General features: G+C 61.0%; 1 protein-coding gene across 2 annotated transcripts in view; it reads right to left on the reverse strand.

Moving 5' to 3' along the window:
• Positions 1–2,899: 2,899 nt before the first annotated feature.
• ARHGEF17 (Rho guanine nucleotide exchange factor 17) overlaps positions 2,900–23,052 on the reverse strand; it is a 29,260-nt gene continuing 9,107 nt past the window's right edge. The window contains exons 2-22 of one of the 2 annotated variants that reach the window (XM_066207513.1): positions 12,765–12,842; positions 10,475–10,657; positions 9,985–10,101; positions 9,614–9,706; positions 9,067–9,243; positions 8,747–8,797; positions 8,402–8,511; positions 8,206–8,291; positions 7,996–8,114; positions 7,563–7,776; positions 7,375–7,448; positions 7,063–7,256; positions 6,714–6,964; positions 6,122–6,368; positions 5,955–6,041; positions 5,778–5,845; positions 5,612–5,665; positions 5,286–5,434; positions 5,025–5,199; positions 4,153–4,395; positions 2,900–3,628 (exon numbers count right to left, since the gene is read on the reverse strand). In XM_066207513.1, the coding sequence (XP_066063610.1) occupies positions 3,438–3,628; positions 4,153–4,395; positions 5,025–5,199; positions 5,286–5,434; positions 5,612–5,665; positions 5,778–5,845; positions 5,955–6,041; positions 6,122–6,368; positions 6,714–6,964; positions 7,063–7,256; positions 7,375–7,448; positions 7,563–7,776; positions 7,996–8,114; positions 8,206–8,291; positions 8,402–8,511; positions 8,747–8,797; positions 9,067–9,243; positions 9,614–9,706; positions 9,985–10,101; positions 10,475–10,657; positions 12,765–12,842 (2,961 nt within the window). In that variant the 3' untranslated portion in view covers positions 2,900–3,437. The remainder of the gene's footprint in view (positions 3,629–4,152; positions 4,396–5,024; positions 5,200–5,285; positions 5,435–5,611; positions 5,666–5,777; positions 5,846–5,954; positions 6,042–6,121; positions 6,369–6,713; positions 6,965–7,062; positions 7,257–7,374; positions 7,449–7,562; positions 7,777–7,995; positions 8,115–8,205; positions 8,292–8,401; positions 8,512–8,746; positions 8,798–9,066; positions 9,244–9,613; positions 9,707–9,984; positions 10,102–10,474; positions 10,658–12,764; positions 12,843–23,052) is intronic. The other variant, XM_066207523.1, reaches the window with a different exon arrangement.

The following is a 23,052-nucleotide window of genomic DNA, read 5'->3' on the forward strand; positions in this document are numbered from 1 at the left end:
AACTGGATCCAAACACCACCAGGAACAGGGGTAAAGCTGATTTGAGGCCAAGCTTAATCCAGGGATTAAGGACATCCCTCATGAACTGTCATGGGGGTGCAGGGGCCAGAAGGTGCCAGCTCCTGGTTGGCACTAGAGCTCTGCCCAGGACTCAGCACCCGAGTTTTGGGGGCAGCTTGGGGCCATCCCAAGTGGAGATGGGGCATTCAGGCACAAATCCTCAGCTGGTGACGCTGGGAAGCCCAGCTGCTCTGACACACTCCTAAAATCGACGGAATTTGCCCCTCCGAGAACCAGAGGAAACCAAAAATAACCCCACCGGTGCCAGACCTGGCTGCTTTTGGGGACGCTCCAAGCTCCACCAGCCCCGGACCCACCTGACTGGTGCATCAATGCCAACACACCAGAAGAGGCGACTCGGTTTTGGAAACCTCCCCTAATCCCTCGGGATCACATGAGCACTTTATTCCCATCCGTCCTTAGCACAACCTGTAACCTAAAACCGCCCGCTGGGATTCCAGCGAGGGCCTCCCCTCCCTGTGAGGGAACAGGGTTTCAGCCGGTGGCTCCCGCAGACAAACACAGGGAAAAAGGAGCAACTGTTCGGAAAAAACTTTGGGGAACAGCTGCTGGAGACAGCCGTGGACAAGGAGGGGATTGTCCGGCAGATGGAGCGAAACTCGGCATTACCGCAGCCCCGGGCCCCGTCGGAGCTGTGGGAAACAACCGAGCCGCCGCAGAATTCCAGCGTTAAAGTGGAATGATCCCGGGGGAAGCGCTGGGATGGCGCCCAGCCCCGGCAGAGGCACGTCCCGGCCCCGTTCCGGGGTGCAGCCCCGCGCCGCAGCATCCGCAGCATCTCCGGCCCTTTGGCCCGGGGCCCGGGATTTTCCAGCGCCGCCAAAAAAAAAAAAAAGAGAAAAAAAAAAAAGAAAAAAGAAAAAAAAAAAAAAAGAGAGATCCGACAGGGCTCCTACCTCCTTTCCCAGGCAGCTGCTGCTGAGTATTCCTTAACCTACTTTTTCTCCTCTCCACCCCTTATTCTAACCTACTTTGGCGCTGCAGCAGCCGCAGCCTCCCGGACCCGCCGGGCTCTCCCCAGCGCACCCCACTCCAGGCGGAGCTCCCCCAAAGCCCGGCTTTAGGGATAAGGCCAAGACAGAAACACCGCCCACCTTCTCTAGCGCAAAGCGGGGGTCGAGCATCCCAAAAAGCGCCAGATCCCCGCTCCTCGCACAACCCAAAGCTGCAGAAACCCCGACCTCAGACCCCCCCCTCCCCACCGGGGAACAACCCTTTAAGGAGGAATAACCCGAGCCCCCCCCCGGGGCAGAGGGGGTGTCCCCTACCTGTCCCCACCGCGGACCCCCGGGCTCCCCCAGGGGCCGCCCCGTCGGTCGCGCCTCCTCCTTATGAATGAACCCGCGGGATCGCGGCTGCACAAGCCCCGCCCAATTCAGTGACATCAATAACTAGACCACGCCCCTGTTATGTCTAGCCACGCCTCCCGCGGGCCCCGCGGCAGCGCCACCTCCCGGCCGAGGCGGGGACTGCGGGAATTGCGGGCGGGATTTGGGATGGGCTTTATCCCACCTGCGGGGCGGGTTGGGGGGAAAACGGGAACAACCAGGTCCGGGTGGATTTTACCTGCCCAGCAGGAATTAAAAAAAAAAAAAAAAAAAAAAAAAAAAAAAAAAAAAGATGAAGTTTTTTTCTGCCCCATGTGGGCTTGCAGGGGACACCCATGAGTGTTGCTTTCCTACCCGCTTTCCGACCTGTCCTACAGCACGCCATGCCTTGTCCTCTTCCCTAGGGGACCGTTTTCCCACAGTGGGGACACCCAGTTGTCGTCAGGCCTGGTGTTCCCTCTATTCCCCTCGGGTTTGCCCCAGGAAAACCCAGTTTTGGGTTTTCCCAAACTCCCTGTTTGTCCACCCAGGGAGTGTCATCCCCATGCTCTGTGGCACAATGGCTGGATATCCTGATATCCCCCTCAGGGTGATCCGGGACAGAATAACTGCACCCCAGTGGTGGAAAGGGTTTCTTCCTCCCCACCGGAGTGTTCACCACCAGTGACACCAGCGGGTGGTGGGAGCCGTGCCCGCTGTCACCCTGTCCCCGCCACCCCATCCCGAGGTGAAGGATGAGACCACGCTGGGATCATTCTGGCACGGGTGACCTTTAATAACAAAGAGCCCCCAAGTGACCGAAATCCACCCCCCTCCCCCCACCTTTCCCAAAATATCCTCATCATGCCAATTATAGCACACACCCACTCGCCCCGCTGACGGACAGACGGATGGCTCCATGTGGGATGGCAGCATTCCTGTCACTCACCCAGCTGTGTGGGACTGGGGACACCCTGATTCATCCCTGCCACCACGGTTGTCACGTCTCCCACGGGGACAACACGGTGGCCCAATCTGGGAGCACTGATCTCGCCTGGATCCTGAGGTGAAAGCAGGAAAATGGCGAGAAAAAGGGCAAATGGGGCAGGGTTGGTCCGGCACAGTCTCATTTTTAGGGTCCCCCACACTGTCACCCCATTGTAAGGGTGAGGGGACAGCTCTGGTGGCCGGCCGGGAACGCGAAGATGACTGTTCTCATCCAGAGATGCTTCAAATGGCAGCAGCGCCTTCATCCCACTTCCCAGGCTGCGAAATCCCACCGGGAATCACAGAGAAGGGGGTGGAGACACCCAAATTTCCTTCCCTCCTCCCCGGCATCAGCTCCCCCCCCTCCACCAGCGTGGTCCAGCTCCAGCAGCGGGGTCAGGCTCACCCTCGGGGCGATGAACCGGGAAGTTTTAACCCCTCAGCTCCGGAGCGGAGGGACTGGCAGTGCGGTGATGACGCCCCTGAGCCCCGCAAACCCCCAAATAAATAAGGATGTTTATATATATATAATATATATATATATATTTAAAACAAACGAACAAACGAACAGAGCTATCTGGGTGCTGGCGATGGAGCGAGCGGGTTAGCGGGAGGCCCGGGCCGGGGGGGGACACCGCGGGCGGATTGTCCCTGGGGTGGTCCCGCGGCGTGGCCGGGGGTCCCGGGGGCCGGGGGGGGGTGGTGACAAGCCCGCGCCCCCCCGCCCCGTGAAGCAGGCACACACAAAACCGGAGAGCAAGGCAGGTTCCTGGCTGTCGGGCATCCTCCGGCCGGTCCCCAGGGATGCTCGGTAACGTCCTCCTCCTCCGCAGCGCCTTCCCAAGCAAACCCCCGTCCCCTCCCCATCTTCCGGAGGCCCCCGAAGCGCTGTGTGTCCCCCCCCCGAGTCCAGTGCGGCGGCCGGGGGGACGGCGGGGGGACCGGGGCTCATCCCCCCCAACCCCGAGCACACAGAGAGCAGCCGGGTTGGAGATGAGAGGTGCTGGGGCGGGGGGCGGTGGGCAGGGGGGCCAGCACCCCCCGTTCCTGCCCGTGGGGGGGTCACGCTCTCCAGAGGAGGAGGTGGTTGGTGCTGTCGTCCCGGCCCACGGTCTCGCTGCTGCTGGTCAGCCGGAAATCCTCGTAGCCGTCCCCGCCGCTGATCACCAACATCTTGGGCTTGGACAGGCCCAGGGCGGGGCCGCGCGGGCGGGACGGGTCTCGCTTCTCGGCCTCGCTCGGCTTCTCGGCCCCTGCCAGGCGCAGAACCCCAAATGCCGTCACCTGTGCTCCCACAGCTCCGCCGGTGCCCGCCAGACCGCAGCAGCAGCAGCAGAAGCACCTCAGCATCAGCCCTCCGCCACTCCCCCAGGCACCGCATCCCGGCCCCAAAACACCTCCTCTCATCCCAACAGCCCCTCCCGCCCCACACTGGTCCCTGGAGCCCATCAGTTCCTCCCTTCAAACCCGCTAGCCCCCACCCCATCTCCTTCTCCTCCCCATCCCACCTCCGCCTCAGAGGTGACACCGGGGGAATTTGGGTCCCCCCGGGAAATTTGGGGTTGCTCGCGCTGGTGGAGGGCAGTTTAGCACCCAGTTTCCCCCACCCTCCCCTGCCACTTTTTCACCCTGGATTTTAACGAGGCAAGAACAGAAGGGGCACTCCGACATGTCAGGGCCACTCCTGGTCCCCCAGCCCAGCATTCCCGGCCCCACAAACGCCGTGCCCTGCTCCTGAGACGTGCCACGAGCGGGACACGGCAGCCACCCCACCTACCCGTGTCCCTGGGCAGCGGGAAGAGCAGGTCAAAGCCGTCAGGCAGCTCGATGGCCGTGAGGAAGCGCACGTGGCCCGTGTGGCCCTGGGACAGCCCCACCAGCGTGGGCGCTGCCTTGGCCGACACCGACAGCGTCAGCACCACGCCGGCGCTGGTCCCGATCCACAGCAGGTCCTTGCACACCAGGAGCGCCGTGATCCGCAGGCAGGCGGCCTTGTGCTGCCGGATAATGGCATCCGAGCCTGCCGAGCATCCCGGCCCATCAGCGCCTTATCCTGCCCCACATCCCGCGCAGGGATCCAGCCCCAGGGGCATCTGCGGCACTTGGGACATGGGGAAGGGACCTCACAACCCCTCCCTGGCTTGGTGGCATCACAATTGGGTTGATAAGACAAGGGGCAATGGCTTCCCACTGCCTGGGGGCAGGGATGGATGGGATATTGGGAAGGAATTCCCTGCGAGAGTGGCGAGGCCCTGGCACAGGTTCCCAGGGAAGCTGCGGCTGCTCCTGGGTGCCTGGAAGTGTCCAGGGCCGGGTGGGATGGGGCTTGGAGCAGCCTGGGATAGTGGAAGGTGTCCCTGCCCACGGCAGGGGATTGGACTGAAGTAATCTTTAAGGTCCCTTCCAACCGAAACCATTCGGAGGTTCCGTGGTTCCGTGATTATGGGAATACCGCCCCGTTCCAACACGGGATGATCCATTTCCCCAGGGGCCGCCCTGTTTCCACGTGGAATCCCACAGCCGCCTTAACAACGAGCGCAAGGACTCGCGTTTCCTTCCCCCAAACTCAGGGTCCTCAACTCCCCAGCACCGGACGCTTCAGGGCATTTCCCAGGGGCAGCGGCACCCACTGGGAGACGCGTCACTCACCGGCGAGCATCTTGTGCACCGGCGGGGTGATGTCAGCCTCCGCCAGCTGCTCGTAGGTGGTGGCGTGGTACAGCCGGACCTGGGCGCTGCCCTGCAGCGCCACCCACACTCCGCTGCCCGCGCTCACCATGCAGGTGACGCCGCGCCCGCCGTCCTGCCCCACCTGGAGCGTGTGCTGCGGGCGACAGAGCCACGGCCGTGATGCCACCGGCGCCCCCGCGCCTCCCGCCGCGACCCCCCCGCCGCCGCCGCCCGCGCTACCTCCTGCGCCAGCGTGGTGGTGTTGAGGACGATGACTCGGTTCTGGCAGCCGCACCACAGCTTCCCCGCCACCGCCACCATCTTGGTGATGGGGCTCCCCGGAGAGCCCAGGGACAGGGATTTGGAGTTTTGGGGGTCCCAGAAGCGGCCTGAGAGGGTGGGGAGAGTGGGGTGGGTAGTTAAGGCGTTCCCAAAAAAACAGGCCAGCTCGATACGGGCAATAGGGGGCGGTGGATGAAGACAACTTTCTCCAGGTCACCCCTCAGAGGGGACATAAACTGATGCCACCGTGGGGTTCCAGCGGGGACCAGGAGAAGGATGCCCACCTCCACCTGCCTCGGAGTGTGCTGTCTCCAGCATCTCTCCAGGGATGTCCCTTTCTGTGGAAGTAGGGAAGCCGCCCTGAGCATCCCTCCCCAGAGGCTGCCCAAGCCACCCTCTGACAGCCACCACTTCGGGGCTGCGTTTTTGACGTCCCAAACCCAACCTCACCTGCTTCCCGCTGGTACACGACGAGCTCCCCGTTGGCCAGTGACACAAAGACCTGGTTATCCAGGTACCTGCGGGGACAAACCACCTTTGACGTCCAGCTGCGGAACCCCGCTCAGCCACTCCAAAACCCCCTGCTCTGGCCCCGCCCAGAGCTGAAAATCCCCCTTCCTCGCTTACAGGATGCACATGACGGCGGCAGCGTGTTGCATCTTCATGCTGTTCTTCCTGTTGCGGATGTTGTCCGAGGACTGGTACACGTGGATGCTGCAGGAGGAGAGCAAAGCTTGAGGCTCCCCCAGCACCGGCGTCCTTCCCGTGTAGGAATTCCCACCCCGGGGACGTACCAGCCATCCTCGGTGCCCAGCCACATGGAGCTCTGGTGGGCTTCGGGGTCCAGGCTGAGGAGGTCCTCGAGGCTGCCGCGGGTGAAGGAGCCGCGGCTGGAGCGGCGCAGGGCGCGCCCGTCCGTGGGGCTTTCGCCGTGCCGGTTCTGCCCGTAGGTGCCCGTGATGGGCATGAAACCAGGCTCCTGCTCCTCCTCCGAGCTCGTCGTCTCCACTGTGGCCTCCTTGCAGCTCGGGATCTCTTCATCTGTGCAGGAGGAGCAGGAGGAGGAAGGAATGGGTCAGGCCACGACCATTCAACGCCCTCCAAAGTCACGGGGAAGAGATCACAGGTGATGTCAAGCCCAGGGGATGGCATAGGGATGCTGAGCCCCAAAACCCACGAAGTTTCACCCAAACCCCCCCACCCCACCTCAGTACCACACTCTTGGGCTGATGCCTCTCAACATCTCCCTTCCCGGGCTCAAAAAGCCTCCACCTGCAGATTCGCCCGAGGAACACAAGGCAGAGAGGCCAAAAAAATGGAGCTGCCCGTAATTTTGGGGCTAAAAAGTGTGTTTTTCTCCCCAAGAAGGGGCTGGGGGCGACTCACTGCCGAAGCTGGAGGAGATGGTGGAGTGGCTGGCTTGGCTCTGCAGCGTCCCGGAGGGGCTGGGCGAGGACTCGTCGTCCGTGTCATCGCTGTCAAAGGGCACCAGCTCCCTGTTGCCGCCATCCACGGGCTCCGAGAGCTCCAGCGACGAGCCCGAGATGGAGATGTGCAGGCACGGCTGCGGCGCCGCGTCCTCCGGCTGCGCCACGCCCAGCTCCGCCGAGGGGCTGCCCAGCGGCTCCGCACGCTCCCTGCCGCCGCCGGGGAGGGAGGGAGGGAAGAAGGGGAGAGAAGCAGCTCCAGCATCGCCCTGCGCCCGCCGGCTCCGCGGGGCCGGGGAGTGTCCTACCTATAGGTGCGCTTGAGGCCGGGCACGGAGGCGATGCAGAGGATCCTGGCGGAGCAGACGGCGATGCAGGCCTCCACCGTGGGCTCCTTGCGGATGCTCAGCAGGCAGACCTGCCCCACGTAGCCGTCGCTGTTGCAAACCCAAACCTCGTGCGAGCTCTCCGGGCTGCCGTGGCTGGGAGAAGCGCAGGAGAACTGCGAGGGAGCAGGAGATTGGGTTATTCAGGACCGACGCAGGAGCTGTCAGCATCCGGTAACAAGACCACTGGGATGGAGAGGACCCGTGGGATGCTTGAACCCAGACTCTGAGTACCTGCATCCCACTCCGCGTCTTCATGATGGGGATGGCTTTGAGGAACTCCGGGTCCAGGCAGTTTTTGCTGGAAGCTGGGAAAATCAGGTTGGGGGATCAAGAAGCGGTGGAGGAAAGGGGTCTACCCAAGAGGGGTGGGGGGATGCCAGGCCCACCACCACATCCACCTCCCCACTCCCTGCTGTTACCCAGCTTTTTCTTGGCATCCTCGAAGGCTTGCTCGAAGCTGAGCCGGGCGTCAGGGTTGGGGAACTCGAAGATGAAGGACTCGGTGCCGTCAGCTTTGGTGGTGCTGAGCTCCACCTTGTTGGGGGGGAAGGCCATGCTGAAGGACAGGGATTGCTTCTCCGACAGCTCCCGGTGGATGGCGGCCATCAGGTCCTTGATCACGTCATCCAGGCCCTTGGGACGGGGACAACACTCGAGCTCTCAGGGACGGGCCACCACAAGCCACGTGCTTGACAACCCCCTGTCCGCCCCCTGGCATCTTTCAGCGGCTGCCCCAACGTTTCAGGCCACCAGCCCTTCCACAGGTTCTCCCCTCTCGCTGAGGACATCCTGTGTGGTCCCATTGGGAAAGTATCCAGCCAGGGGACAGCTCCAGGGCCGCCATCCCCGTACCTGGTGGGGGAAGCTGAGGGTCTCTGACAGCTTGCTGACTTGCCCCAGCGTGTTGAGGTCTTCATCCAGGCGGCTGATGCTTTTCTGGACGCTCTCCCTGTTGGTGGCTTGCGAGGCACCTGTGTGGGGACACAGTGTTAACCCACTACCCGCCAGGGGGAGCGATGGGTTTTGGGGTGACATGGGACACTCCAGCAGGCAGTGACAGACCTTTGACGATGTCCACATCCTCCAGGGGCAGCTTCCAGAGCAGTTTGTACTTGCTGGCGGTGTCGATCACGCTGGCCGCCGTGTACCTGGGAGGTTGGGGGGGGATGGCCGAGCTGCACCCACAGCCACGGCCCCCTAAAGCCAGGCCAGCTGGCAGGGACAGCCAGGGCACGTCCCCAGGCCTGCTGGTACTCACAGGCTCATGGAGCTGCGGCGCAGCGAGCCCGACTTGCGTTTCAGCGTGGTGCACACCAGCAGGTCCGAGAAGAGGAAGAAGGAGCGGTCCTTCTTCCCACCCACCGCCTTCTGTGGAGCAGCGGGAGACACCAGGGGGTTAATGACCATCCCTCCTCTGTGCCAGTGCTGGGAGAGGGCCCTGCCTCAGTTTCCCCATGTGCTGCCTTGCCCTTCCATCTGTCTGTTCCATCCATCCATCCATCCATCCATCCATCCATCCATCCATCCACAGGCACCCCATGGCCCGCAATCACAGCCTCTCACTGCCCCACCCAGCGTGTGGTCCCGTGGCCCCTGCTCTTACCACTTCCACGACCATCTCCTGGCGCAGGAACCTGCGGAGCGGAGCCTGGAGCTGTGGGGACAAGGAGATCCGTGGGTGGGATGCCGTGGCGGGGAGCTCTGTGGCCTTCATCCCTGCCCCTGCATCCCCCAGCTCAGAACTGGGACCCCAGTCCCTTCCCAAACCCCCCAGGAGCCCACCTAGGCCGAATGAGGATGGGGAAAGCTGGACCTGGAGGAGAAAACAAGTGCCCCAGCCTGGGGTGACCCAGAAAGAGCAGAAATGAGGACATTTTGTGGAGAAGGAAACAGTGACCCCCTTCTAAGGCCCCCCACACGTACGTCCTCCATCCCTTCGATGTGGGACTCGATCTCCTGCACGATCCGGGCGTTCCTCTCCACCTCCTCCGCGCTCTTCATGCCCTTGTTGATCCTCTCGGCCACTTGCTTGATGTTGCGCTGGGCGTCGATGAGGAAAGGGTGGTCGGGGTGGTCCTCTGGCGTGTGCTTCAGCAGGTCCTGCCGCGGGGACAGAGCCGGGCTGTCACCTCTGCCAGCCCCTGGACATTGGCAATGTCATTGTCCCAGCCCCTCCCAGGCTGCTCCGGCTGCTGGGGATGGATCCAGCCCCAAGGAGAGGCTGGACATGTCCAGCAGAAAGGCTGAGGGTAAGGGGGCCACAGCGCGGGGGGCAGCAGGGTGGCTGTCCTCCGAGTCACCATCTCCAGGAGGGCAGAGCCATGCGCACACCTGGGGACACCAACTTTGTGACAAGGGGTGGGCAAAGGGGTCAGGAGACACCTGAGAGCCCTGAAAGCTGTGTGGAGGCGAGGAGGAGCCATAGCCTTCCCCGCTGCTGGTGTGACAGTGGCACCCCGGTGTCACCCACCTTCACCAGCAGCTCGTATCGCGGGATCCTCTGCACCGGCTTGATCATCAGGTCGGACAGGGCCTGCTTCTCCTTGTTCTCCCGCATGCTTTGCTGCAAGACACCCATGAGGGACAAGGATGGGCCCCTCGGTGGGACGCAGCAGGGACACAGCCTCCCACCAACCCAGGAGCACCCGTTTTGGTTTGGGGTCACCTCCTTCCACACCATCCGGAGTGATTCTGATTCATCCCAACTGAACCTCTTTGCAACAAAACCAAGAAGGCCGGGGAGGGGGGGAAATTCCCAGTCTGACAATAAATTTACTCCCATTAACTCCCATCCTGCCTAGATCATGGCCAGGATCTATGGAGACAGGAACCAGGACCCACCTCCAGGAACTTCATGAAAGCCGGCCGGGCTTCCTTGGCGATCCTGACGGCATCCTTGGCGTTGAGGAAGTTATCAATGTAGGCAGAGTAGATGTTCACCAGCACATCCTTGGAGAACTGGGAGGGAGAAACAGGGCTACATCCAGCATGGATCACGGGCAGAGCCTGGAAGAAGCTGCCCCAAGGGTTAACTCTGGCTCTGGGCTGGCGCAGGGAGGGCTCACCCGCTGTCCGCCCACCTCGATTTTTCAGCCCTGATGTTTGTGCTCCAGAGGCAGAGACGCTGCAGAGCCAGCCGGGAGCAGCAGCTCCCACCCTTATGCTAAGCAGAGAGCAGGCCTGGAGATCGTCTCCTGTTCTCCATCCCAGGCCTGCTTGGCCCATCCTTTCATCACTCCCCTGCCTCCTGCTCCGAAACCTCTGCTCTGGGGCCGTGCCCAGGAGCGGGCACACCCGCATTCCTGGGGGGAATCGCCCCGCCAGGACCTACCGACTGCACCAGGAGGTCGCCCACTTTCTGCTTCTCGTGCCAGTTCTGCACGCAGTCGTGGATCTGCTCCAGGAACTGCTCGTGGTGCTCCAGCAGCTCGGGGATCTGGTCGAAGATCTCATCCACCAGCGAAGGGTCGCACAGCAGGGAGTTCTCCGGCTGCTTCAGCGGCTTCATGTATCCCTGCAGGCAAGCAGAGGCCCCGGGATCCATGGAGGTTTCCTCTCCCTCCCCAGCCAGTTTGGATCTCTCAGGCCATGTAAATACGGGGATGGATGGCATCCTGCAGCAGGGGGTTCCTCCAGGGAATGTCGGGCTGTGGGACCCGCCAGCAGGACCGGACAGGTTTTGCAAGCCAGTCTCCCTGGGTTCCATCCCTCTTAGTGAATCCCCACAGCCGTGCGGGGGGGGGACAGGTCTGCACAAGGAACCTGCACAGCATTGGATTCTCTGTCCCAGGGCCTTAAGAGCCATCTTTGCTGTCATGAGCCTTTGTCACCTCCATCTGCCTGACCCAGCTTGGAAATCACAGCAACACGACCCCGGCATCCAAATGCCGGTGTGTTCCCGGCGGGATTTAGGGTGTTTGGAACCATGAGGGGCTGGACCAGCAGGAGGCATCCACTGGATCACGCCTTGGACCACAACACAATGGCCAAGGAGCAATATTCAGAGCCGACAGCAAGGCTGGGTGGGTGGCTCTGCTGTGAAACCCCTGCCCTCCCTCCAGAGCTGCAGAGCGGAGCAGTGCCCCTGGAACGGGAGAGATGGATTTGCGGGGGATGCAGCAGGATGTGGAAGGTCTTCTCATGCCCCTCGGTCTGACCAGTACAGGGTGCTGGTGGCTCTCAGGATGTGTGAAAGACCACACAGCTGAGCACTGAGGACAGGACCCATCTCCAGTGGCTTCAGACATCTCCAACCAAGCTGGTCAAGGAGGAGTCATTCCCCAGGGATCACGTTCCTCAAGCTGATGCCACATGTCTCGTGGAGACCCATGTGAGAAGGACCAAATCCACACTGAGGGTCCTAACACCCTTCACCTGCTTTAAATGTGTCCAGCACCTCCAGCAGGAGCTGGGATGGACTGTGCCATGCATCCCGTGCTTCCCACACGGGGGAGAAGAGCACAGAGTCACCCTTGCTGCAGCACACAGGCACAGCAGGCAGGGCCTGCCCATCTGGCTTGGCTGGAGGATGATGCTCCAAGGTGGTCCTTTAGTCCCATGCCACATGCCACCAAGACACGGCAAGGATCTGAGCACCTCATCCCAGCTGAGGCAGGGAACTGGGGACACCTGGAGCCCCGTGATCCCTGCCAGAAAGCCAGGTCCCACCCCCTAGTGCCACTGTGTCAGGACAGGTCCCATGGACAAGAGCTCAGGCATTAACACCCCATGGCTCCCACCCGTGTCCCTCCCACCTCAGAGGATTGCACAGACCGTGGGACAAACTACACCCCCCAAGCCCTGTACAGCTCTCCCCTCTCTCCCCTCTAAGGCCAGGTCTGCAGAGGCAGCAGCCAGTCCTGCAGCACACCTGTGCCCACCACGGGGGCATCCTTGTGGGGGATTTATGGGAGGAGCCCATGACAGCGTTGGGATTGGGGTGCCCCCTGCCCCTGTGGACTGTCACAGAGGTCCCACAGGCACTGCTTTTGCAGAGCTCGGAGTTTTTGGTGTTTGCCCCGGCAGGGATGCGGTTGGACAGCCCGCACCTCGGCCAGGTGATGTCTCCAGGGCGTTGACCATCATTAACCTGCTGAAACACCTTCATTAACATCTGAAACGCGGGGTGGACCCTCGGGCCAGGCTGCTCCAGGGGGGTTGGAACCAGCTCAGCAAAAAAAAAAAGCCTGAGAAAAACCTTTGGCTCAGGTCTGCAGGTGATGATCCGAGCAGGAAACGGGAGCACGAGGGAACGGGGGATTTCAGGGGTCCCCCATCATGGCGGAGCCACCAGGAGACGGGGGGCAACACGAGGAAGAGCTTTCGGAAGGCAAGCACGGAAAGAGCCTTGGGGACACAATACCTGCCAGGTGACAACACCCTGGGAATGTCACAGGCTCGCTCTGGGGATGGAGGTTACTCCCACACCCCGCTCTTGACACTGCTGCCACAGCGCTCCCACTTCTGCTCCTGCTGTCCCCAACATCCCCCCGACACCCCAATCCACCCGGCTGCCACACAGGTCCTGGCACAGCACCCGCAGCCAGGGCTCCGGCTTTGGGGTGACCACGGCCACCCCGTGCCGTGCTTTGGGCTGTCACACCCCGGCCGTGCCACCTTACCTGCATCAAGGTGCGCAGGGACTCCACGTAGGACTGCTCGGTGTCCAGCAGGGTCATGATGACGTGTTTCCTCATGTCCTGCCCGGGGGGAAAAGACACACGAGCGTTTTGGGGTGACCCGGGGCGGTGGAGCTGCGTGCCGGGGCTCGGGGCCGGCTGGGGAGGCTGAACACCGGAGGAGCCCGGCTGGCGTCCAGCTCCCCTGCGCTGCCTCTCCACCCCGATGGAGGAATCCGGGAGGATTAGGAAGTACATGACACCGAGCGCACAGACGCCTGGTTTCCTCCGCGGCCGCGTCAGGAGCCCGCCCTGGAGCTCACAGCCCTACATGGGTCGGTGCCGGAGCCCTCTGGCTCTCCGGCGGCTCCGCTCCGAGCGGACCCGTAGGAATTCGCCTCCCGCCCAGCACCCCGGGCACCGTGGGGCTGGGCTGTGGCCCCACGGGGGGCGGACTCATGGGGCACGGGGCGGTGGCCGTGCGGGACGGGCCGCCAGCCGTGGGAAGCAGATGGGTCGGGGTCTTCCTGGCTGTGGGGCCCCTCGTGTGTGCACTCCCTGCAGCTCAGCCGGGGGCCCAATGCTCCAGAGCCCAGGGCAGCAGACACCCCAAAAGTTTTGGGCGTGAGATGTTCCAAAGGCTCTGAGTGCAGGGACACCCCAGGAGACCTGGGTGTGAAACGCTTCAAGGGCGCCGAGTGTCAGACATCCCGAGAGATTTTCCGTGAGAGATGCCCCAAGGGCCCGGGGCCCCAAAAGTTTTGGATGCAGAAATGCTCCAGAGGTGCAGTGATACCCCGGAAGTTTTGTGTTTGGACACTCCAGAGATTCTGGGTGCAGAGACACCCCGAAGGTTTTGCATGTGAAGGTGTCCCGAGAGACTCCAGGTGCAGAGAAATCCCAAAAGCTTTTGGTGCAGAGATGCTCCCAGTGCCCTGGGTGCACAGACACCCCGAAAGTTTTGCATGTGTAGAATCTCCAGAGACCCTGGATGTGAGACACCCCAAATGTCTTCAGTCCTGTGGGATGAGCCCCTGTCCCCTGGACACTTGGGGTTGTGTCCTCCTCAGGGGGACACAAGGAGGTGTGAGGCTGCTCTGCAGCCACAGGAAGAAGTCTGACCATCCTCACCATGGAGAGAGGCCACCGTGCCCCTCGTGGTCCCCAGGGAGCAGTGGAGAGGGATCCTGGCCAGATCCTGCTCAGTGCTCTAGGAGAGGGCCGTGCCTCAGTTTCCCTGCTCCCCACCAGGCTGTTCCCACCAAGCACGGGGAAAACCCTTGTCTAGAGCCAAATATTGGTGACGGGTCCAAGTCTCTCCAGGAATCAGGGAACCATGGTGGCATTGGAGTCCTCGGGGACGCCAGCTGAGCCCTCCCCACTTGGTTACAAGGCTTATGAACACTCTCACTGCCGGATTTATTTGCTGTAATTACAGACGGACAGGCACTCACTGGAGGACCGAGCTTAGGGGAATCTGATGCCCCACAGTGCCTCAGTTTCCCCAACCCTCACCCAGCCCGTAGTTCCCTGCTGCTCCCGTTTTTTCCTGGAGCCGTCCCAGCTCAGGATAGAAGCAAAGGGTCAGACCCAGGAGCTGAGCAGGCTCAGCACCACACGCTGCACCAGCTGCTGGGGATTGGCAGCAGTGGGGAGATGCAGGATGAGGCCCAGCTGTTGGCAAGGGGATTTTTTTCCACTGCTACAGCACCAGTATTACCCCGACAGGGGCAAATTCCCACTGGGATGAGCAGGAGCTGGGGGTAAGGCAGGTTGTGCCCCACTGCATTCCCCAGGAAAGCCTCTCTGCTGGGGGGCTGATGATGCCTCAGGCTCCATCTGCTCTCCCTGGGGACGCCCCCGCCTCACCCCGGCCTCATCCTGCCTCCCCCGGGATGCTCAGCACCCTCGGGATCAGTCCCTGCCGCCATGGGAATCGGGGTATTTCCCACCAGCCGCCGCCTCCGCGGTGTAAATCAGCACCGGGGGGGGGGGGGGGGCGGTGGCAGCGATAGCTCCTTCCCCCCCATCTCACCCTCTCCGGGTGGGAGCATCCCCCCTTCCCCGCAACCCAGAGAATCCCGGGGGTGTCGAGCCGAGGATGAGGATGGAGGCACCGTTGCCACGGCAATCGCGGCGCAGACCCCACAGGTGCCGGGTTCCGCACACGTGTCCAAACATGACGCATCCCCGCACCCCCACCTCACCCCCGCATCCCACCGGGCCCCCCCAACCCCACCCCCCCCCGGTCCCCGCTCCGTCCCCGGGACCCCTTTGGCCATCACCTCGGTCCCGGCGCGGCCGGCGCAGCCCTTCTCCGGCAGCTCCTCGGCCGCCCCGCTGAGCCCGGAGGTGGCGAAGGCCGCGTCGATGCCGTCCCCGATGTCTCGCATGTCCTCCAGCGCGATGGTGAACTGCGCCAGAGTCCTCACCATCTGCAGCATGCGGGTCCCGGGGGTCGGTCCGTCCCACGCGGCCCAAGGAATCGCGCAGAAATGCCCTCTCTATCTCTCCGTCTCTATCCCCAGGTGTCCGCCCCAGCCGGAACGCTGCGCCGGGATGCGGCGGGGAGGGGAATAAAAGCGAGGCGCTATTTATATCGCCGGGGTTCGGTGTGGATGTGCAACTACGGGGATGTATAAAAAGCGCTCCCGCAGAGCGGCTGTGCGGGGTGCGAGGCTGCGCCTGCGTCCGCGGCCACGCCAGGGTCGCCGGCCCCCGGAGCTGCCCAGGCACGGGCTGGGAGCGATGATGGGAGCGATGATGGGAGCGATGATGGGAGCGGTGGGAGCGCGGGAGGCAGAGCCGAGCCCACACGGACACGCGCGGACGCGGGCAGGGCCGGATCCCGCCGAGGGATGCCGCTGGAAAGGCTCTGCCCGGGGAGGATGCTGGGCGTGGGGGGAGCCGATGCTTTTTGGGGCCTGTGATTTGTTGGGGAGAGGGGGGATGCACGGATGATGCCGGGCTGCTCGGCATCCTTCGGGACTCCATCCCTGTGAATATCCCCCTTCCTGACCTGGCAGACAGGGAAACTGAGGCACACACCCTCTCCCCCACGGCATCACCACCTCAGCACCCACATCCCTGCTGGCCGGGTGATGCATCCTGCCCGGATCTGTTTGTAACGCTCCCCTCCTGCTTCGTTAATTAAATCTAATTAGCCGCTCACCCCGTTTCCACAGCAACGGCGTGCAGCAGGGCTGCATCCTCCCGTTGCAGCCAGTAAATTTCCTCTTGGAAATGAGGATGATGAGCATCCCACCCCGGGAAGGGTGCATGGCAGAGAACGGACCACTCGGGGCACGCAATGAGAGCTGCAGCGGCTGTCAGGGCACCCAGGGGTCAGGGAAGAGGGACAGCTAATTGCAAGCAGGTAACGAGGCTGCTCTCAAGGCAGCAGCCCCTGCTCCTGCAGCTGCAGTGCCCTGGTCATCCCAGCTGTTGGAACGCTGGGTTTATTTGGTTTGCAATCCCAGGTCTGTTCGGGTTGCAGTCCTGAGCTCTTCTGGGATCCAATCCCAGACCCATTTCTGCTGTAATCTCAGATTCCTTTAGGCTGCCATCCTAGAACCTGTTTTGTTGCAAGCTTGGATCTATCTGCATTGCAATCCCAGAGCCATCTGGATTGAAATCCTGGGCTGCTCTGAGCTCCAATCCCAGATTCATTTTGGTGGTAATCCCAGGCACATTTGGGCTGCAATCCCAAACCCATCTCAGTTGCAGTCCTGGGCATATCTGCATTGCAATCTGGGATCCATCAGGGATAAAATCCTGGGCTCTGCTAGAATCCTATTGCAAACATGCTTCTGTTGCAATCCCTGTTTTATTTGGGTTCCAATTCCAGACTAATTTCTCTTGCAACTGCAGATCCATTTGGGTTCCAAGCCCAGAACAAAATGGGTTGCTGGTCTAGGTCCATCTGGATTCCAGTTCCAGACCCTTCTGTTTGCAATTCTGGGTGCTTGTGGCTTGTAATCCCAAACCCACCTGGAGTGCAAATCCAGGCCCAGATGTTCTGCAATGCTCTGGGCTGCAATCCCAGACCCATTTATTTGCCATCCTGGGCCCCACCTGTGTTGGAATCCTGGGCCCATTTGGGTTCCAGTCCCAGACCCACCTAGCTGTAATCCCAAACCCATTCCTTTGCAATTCCAGAACCATTTGGGTTGCAACCACAGACCCACCACGGATTCAAACCTGGGTCCAGCCACGTTGCAATCCCAAATCCATCTGTGCTGCAATCCCAATCCCATTCCTTTTGCAACCCCAACCCCGTTCCTGTTGCAATCTCAGACCCTGCAGGGAAGCAAACCCGGGCCCACCTGCAGGGCAATGCCAGATCCGTTTGGGCTGCAATCCCAGAACCTCTCCTGCTGGAATCCTGGACCCACCTGGGTCGCAGTTTTGGACCCGTCTGGGCTGTAACCCCACATCCATCCGGGCCGCAATCCCAATCCCATTCCTCTTGCAATCCCGCACCCATCAAGGATGCAAACCCGGGTCCAACCGCACTGCAATCCCCAATCCCTGTGCTTTGCAACCGCAATCCCATTCCTCTGGCAACCCCATTCCCACTCCTCCGGCAATCCCAATCCCACTCCTCCGGCAATCCCAGCCCGCTCCTGCCGCAGTCCCTGCCCCGGTGCCGCCGTGAGCCGGCGGCTCCGCCCGCAGCGACGCCCCCGAGCCCTCCCCCGGGACCGCCCGGCCCCGGGGCGAGCAGCGCGATCCATCCACGGCGGGAGAGCCTTTCCCACTCCCTGGACGCCACCCTTGGCTCAATCCCTTCATCCAGCCCCGCGGGAGCGCTGCAAGGAGACTCCCCGGTGTCGGCTGGAGAGGCGGCGCGTTCCTCCCGTGCGTTTGGAACCCTCGCTCAAAGCCACCCGATCCCTCGGGATGTGGCATGGAGGGAGGGAAAGGAGGGAGGGCGGCTGGAGAAGGGTTAAACCCGTCCTGCCTGGCGTCGGGAAGGGGCCCGGCGGGGGTCACCTCTCCATCACCCAGGGAAGCAAACTGCGGAGGGATGCCGGCCAGCCGAGCCGGACCCCCCTGCAGGCGGCCCGCAGCCCACAGGAAATTCCTGGGAGTGTTTGGCCACTCCGACAGCGCTGCCTATTTTTAGGGCTGTCTAAAATATGAGCCGGTTATTTTTAGCAGCGCGGCTCTTTGTAAACACCTTTAGATTTCCTTTCGGACCAGCCCCTGTTGTGATTTTTTTTTTTTCCCCCCCAACCTGGGTGTTTCCTCCCCCGAAACCCCGAACCCTCCTGGGAAACGCGTGCCAGTTCCTTGGGATGGAGCCAAGGGACTCATCCCCCATCCCAAGGCTTGTGCCAGCGTGGCGAAATGCTCCTGAAAAGGCAAAGGTGGAGAGGATCCGGCAGTGGGGGTTTGGGGGTGATTCAGCAGCACCCCAAACCTGGGATGGGGGGCCAAGGAAAGGCCTTTTCCTGCCCAGCTTTCCCTCTGACATCGGAAATACAGCCCTGAAGAAGGATGGGAACTCTCCCATCCTGATTTACTGTATTTTTTTTTAATTAGGCTCAGGATGCAACCTCATCATTTTGCTTTTCCCTGCACAGGAATATCGATGCAGGAGGAGTTTTGAGCATCCCCAGGGATTTTAAAACATCCTAAACTATTTGGAAAAGGCCATGGTGTATTGTGTCCTGCCTCCACCCCTGCAAACAAAGAGGCATCGATGGAGGAAAGTCCTAAAACATCCATTTTTTTTTAAACAAACAAAGGCCAAAGGGAGAGCAGGAATGTACATTCCATGAGGAATCACAGCCATCACACAAAAAAAAATCTGGCCCTTGAGCCCGGGCTGAGGCCGTGCACACATCAGTGCATGGATTGATGATGTTTACAGCCACTCAGGACTCCCCCCACTCTCCCAAATCCTGGGAATTTGCTCGGTGTGGGAGGGAGTTCCTTGCGCTGCCACCACCCGTCTGGGATGCTAAAATCACATCCCATGGGATCTCTGTATCCCCAGAGATCATCCCGAAATTCCCACACCCACAGCACTCGGTGTTTCTCCCTTTCACTGGTGCAATGAGCTGTGCCAGCACCCAGCCACGTCCTGAGTGAGCTGCAGCAGGGATTCTGCTCCCGAGACCCTGTTCTGGGGTGAAAATATCCAGAATTAGGCAGGGAAATGGAGTGGTTTAGGCCCCTTTGGGAGTGGGATTTGCTGCTCGGGGCCTTCCTGCAGCTGCTGAAGGAGGAGCTAAGCCTGCCTTCAAGGAAAGTTGTTCCCACCCCTCCAAAACACGCCAACATTTTAAGAGTAAATAAATACAAGCTGTTTTCCCCTCATTACAGCTCGCTCCTGCTGCCAGCTCCTGATGGGAGATTCTCTAGGGTGTCACAGTAGGGTTGTGCTAGGAGCTACCTGAATCTTGGCACCTCCTTGAAACCACCATTCCCAGTTTAAAAGAACCGGGAATTTCTGCGCCTTTTCTTTCCCCGTCTGCTTGTCCCCAGGGTAGATCCCACTAGAGGGAGCTGGGACATAGTGGGAGCCACTGGTCCACGGGGACAGTGCATGGTGAATTCCCGAGCTGAACATTTTTAACACATCCTCAGCTCCATTTCTACCAAAACCCTGGAAAGCAAAGGCTTGGGAATAAACTGGACCTGCTTCCATCCATCCCAACGCAATGAGCAAACGCCTGTGCAACAAACAGCATCATCCTGGCACGTGAAACTTCCTCGTGCAGCCAGAAAAGCCCCTGGCTGCCACCGTCTCCCAAAACAGGGTGATGCTCTTCCATGCAATCCTGTATTCCCTCAATCACTCAGCCTCTGGCAGGAAACCACTCGGGGGGAAAAAATAAAATCACATTCTGTCCTCTTGGGACAGAAAGCAGGAGGTTTGATTGGGTTTTGCAGGGTTTTCAAACCTCAGCAGCCTTTCCCTCGGGATCAGTGGCACTCTGCCCTATGTCCCACACGTGCCGTAAAGTTGGGGGATGGCAGCCACCAAGGAGAGGATCAGCCACTGCCATCCCTGGGTGCCAGCCACCTCCATTCCACGGTGCCAGTCACCTTTTTGGGCCGTGCCAGCCCATCCCTGAGTGCCAACCACCGCCACCCCTGAGCACAAGTCACCTCTTTCTCCAGGTGTCACCTCATCCCTGGATTCCAGTCTCTCCCTCCCCGCTACCAGCCTCTCCTCTCTGAAGAACAGTCAGTCCATCCCTGGGACCACCAGGTCCCGGGGAAGCCACTCCCATGGGAACACGAGGACCTGTGTTCACAGGAGAGCGGCTGTGCCCCAGCCTGCCCGGAATCACATCCGGGGCTGCATTCCCTCCCTGCCCAGCCTCTCCCTGCTCTCCCACGGGTAAGGAAAAGTCCGAGCTGCTCTCCAAAGAGTAACTTCTTGAAAGGAAATAAGAGCATAAATCAGCAGCTCTGATTCAGCCCCGCTTCAGTTACTAATAATATTCCCGTGTTTATTCGCAGGCCCGGGGCTGGAGATGTTTGCTTTTCCCTGGGCCGTGGTTTTTCCCAGGCTCCCAGCTCACAGAGGAGCATTGATTTGGTTGGGGATGCTCCCATGGAGAAACCCGGCAGCACCACCGCCTCCAGGATGGGGAGGAGGAGGAGGAGGAGGAGGAGGGCAGCTTCAGCCTCAGTGCACGGGAATTCAGTTGTTTTCCCTTCTTGGACTTCTCGGCTGCGGTGATTCATCCCGGGAGGACACGGCCTGGCTGCAACTCTGCTTTTAAAGTGTGAGGAAAAAAAAAACAACCCCGGGAATAAAAAAATAAAGGACTTGGGGCGATTTTTCCAAGGCAGGGTGGGAGGATGCTGGGCATCCCTGTGCTGTCCAGGGGAGCAGAAATGCCAGGAGCGGTGCCGGTGGGATGGGGAACGGGGAGCTGAGGCACGTTTGCAGAGCCCTTACAAAACCGGTGGTCCAGGGCAGAGCTGGGGGCTTGTGGCCCCCCGTCTGCTGCCAGCCTTGGCCGAGTCCTGGAGCAACTTTCACCAAATATGGAAGGTTTTTTTTGCCTCCGGTTTTCGGCACGCAGGCCACGGCCCAAGAGCACAGCTTTCCAGATGCTGAGGTCAGCCCAGCTCTTCTTCCCTCCCCCTGCTCCTTCCCTGCTGCCTCCCAGTGGGCTTGGCCCTGCACCCACCGGGACAGGAGTAATTCCAACCCCTCAAGTCACTGGAATCCCTGGATCCCCCACCAGCATCCTCTGCTGCTGGCACAAGCCTGACCCCGGATCCCAGGCCACCCCAAAGGCAATGGTTATTAGGATTTGGGGGGACGAGGAAGCCTGGGAGAAGGGTACCCGATGCTGGCATTCCTTGGGATCACTGCTGGATGCCAGCCTGGCACAGGTGGGTGGGAGGTGCCCTGGCTGCCTGGTGGAATGGGGCCAGAAGCCTTGGGATAGCCAGGAGGGAGCCAGCCTGGCATGCAGGGAGTGACGGGCACCAGGAGGTGTTCGGTACCCAGGAGCTGATGGGGATCCAGGTCTCCATGTGGAGCCAGAATTCCAAGCACACCCGAAGCCAAGAGGTATCCAGGAGTCAAAGATGATGGGTGCTCAGGAGCTACCCTGGAGTCCACGGGCACCCAGAAGCCAGTGGGGACCCCCTGGGTACCCAGGAGCTGATGGATGCCCACGATCCAAAAGAGACTCTGGGCTCCCATGAATCCACAAGCACAAAGGAGCTGAAGGACACCCAGGAGCCCAAAGACACTCAGAGGCTTACGGGCATCCAGAGGCCACAGGCACCCGGGAACTGATGGATGGCCAGCATCCAGCAGGTAATCAGCAGTCCACAGAAGGCAACGGGTACTCGAGGGGATGGGAATGCAGGAGCTGATGGATTCCCAGGATCCAGCAGGAGTCAGGAGTGCACGGACACTCACAAATCCAGAAGTAACCACAGGCCCCCGTGAGCTGATGTCCCCCCAGGTGCCAACCAGCACCAGGAATCCATGGGCACCCAGAAATGTCATCAGGCAGCTGACAGACAGCCAGGAGCTGGCAGGTGGATCTTTGGGATCAAACAGGTACCAGAAGCCCGTGGGCACCCACAAATCCACCAGCACACAGGAGCTGGGGGACACCCAGGAGCTGATGGATAGAGGAGGTAGGAGACCTGAACACCCCGTTCCATGCCCCTGCCAGCGCTTCTCCTGTCCCTCCTGCCTGGATGCACGTCCTGGAAGCAGCTGAGCTTCACCCAGCCGTGCCCCACAGACTCCATGGGTCCCCTCAGCCGGCTGCAAGCAGGACAGCAGGGATCTGGGGAGGGGGGGGAACCACGGACCTCGCCAGGAACGCCCACAGCCCACGTCACATCACAGTCGAGGCGCGAGGTGACAGCTTCCCTGCCCTGTCATTGTCACGGCGGCGCCCTGGGGCGGGGGGAAGGGGTGGAACGGGGGGGGGGGTGTCCAGCATCCACTGACCTGCTCCAGGTTCGGACGATCGGGGGACGAGTTCCCTCTCCGCTCACCGAGGCTCTGAGCCATCTACATCCCATCTCACCGGGCTTTTGGGCAACCCCAGAAAAACCTAAAGGACCAAACCCGATCCCCTACCGCTAGCGACGGTGTTTCTGCCGAGGGGTCAGAGGGATGAAACTCTTCCAAAAAAAAAAAAAAAATAGAGCAAGAAGAAGGATGCCAAATCAGGGCAGGCCGACGAGTCTGCTGCTACTCCAGCTAAAAAAAGCAGGAAACCATATCCCAGGCTCGGAGATGCCAATCTTCCCATGCAAACAACTCCCTTTTTGTTTTTTTTGGAGAGTATCGGAGGGCTCGGGAACAGGCGGTCACAAATAGCAACTCCACGGCACCACCAAGGAAACCTTCTCCAGCCCTGGGGACCATGCAGGGATGCTGGTGACCCCACAGCAGGATGGTGGCTTCTCCAGGGGGAACCTGGTGGTGGCTGTCCCCTCACTGGGACGGTGACTCCTCCAGAGTCACCTGGCGGTGCACACTAGCACAGGTGTCCTTTTCCCAGCACATCCATGCAGGGATGTCCTGGTGGGGCTCACCGATGTCCTGTATGTCACTGGTGGGGTGGGAGGTGGTGGTGGCCATCTCCTGGTTCCCAAAAGGGACATGCCTGGGGTTTGTGGGACAACGCAGGACACGGGGGTGACACAAGGCCAACATCTGCTCCCATCAATCCTTCCACCGCTTGGAGTAAAGGGATTCTACTCAAAAGACCCTACACAAGGCGCAGGGGAGCACCAGGCCTGGGGACAACCCCCAGCTGCACCCAGGGATGGTGGGCACGAG

Source organism: Chamaea fasciata, unplaced genomic scaffold, assembly GCF_029207755.1.
Source record: "Chamaea fasciata isolate MVZ Bird 193981 ecotype frontalis unplaced genomic scaffold, bChaFas1.0.hap1 SCAF_2, whole genome shotgun sequence".
Taxonomy (NCBI): Eukaryota; Metazoa; Chordata; class Aves; order Passeriformes; family Sylviidae; genus Chamaea; species Chamaea fasciata.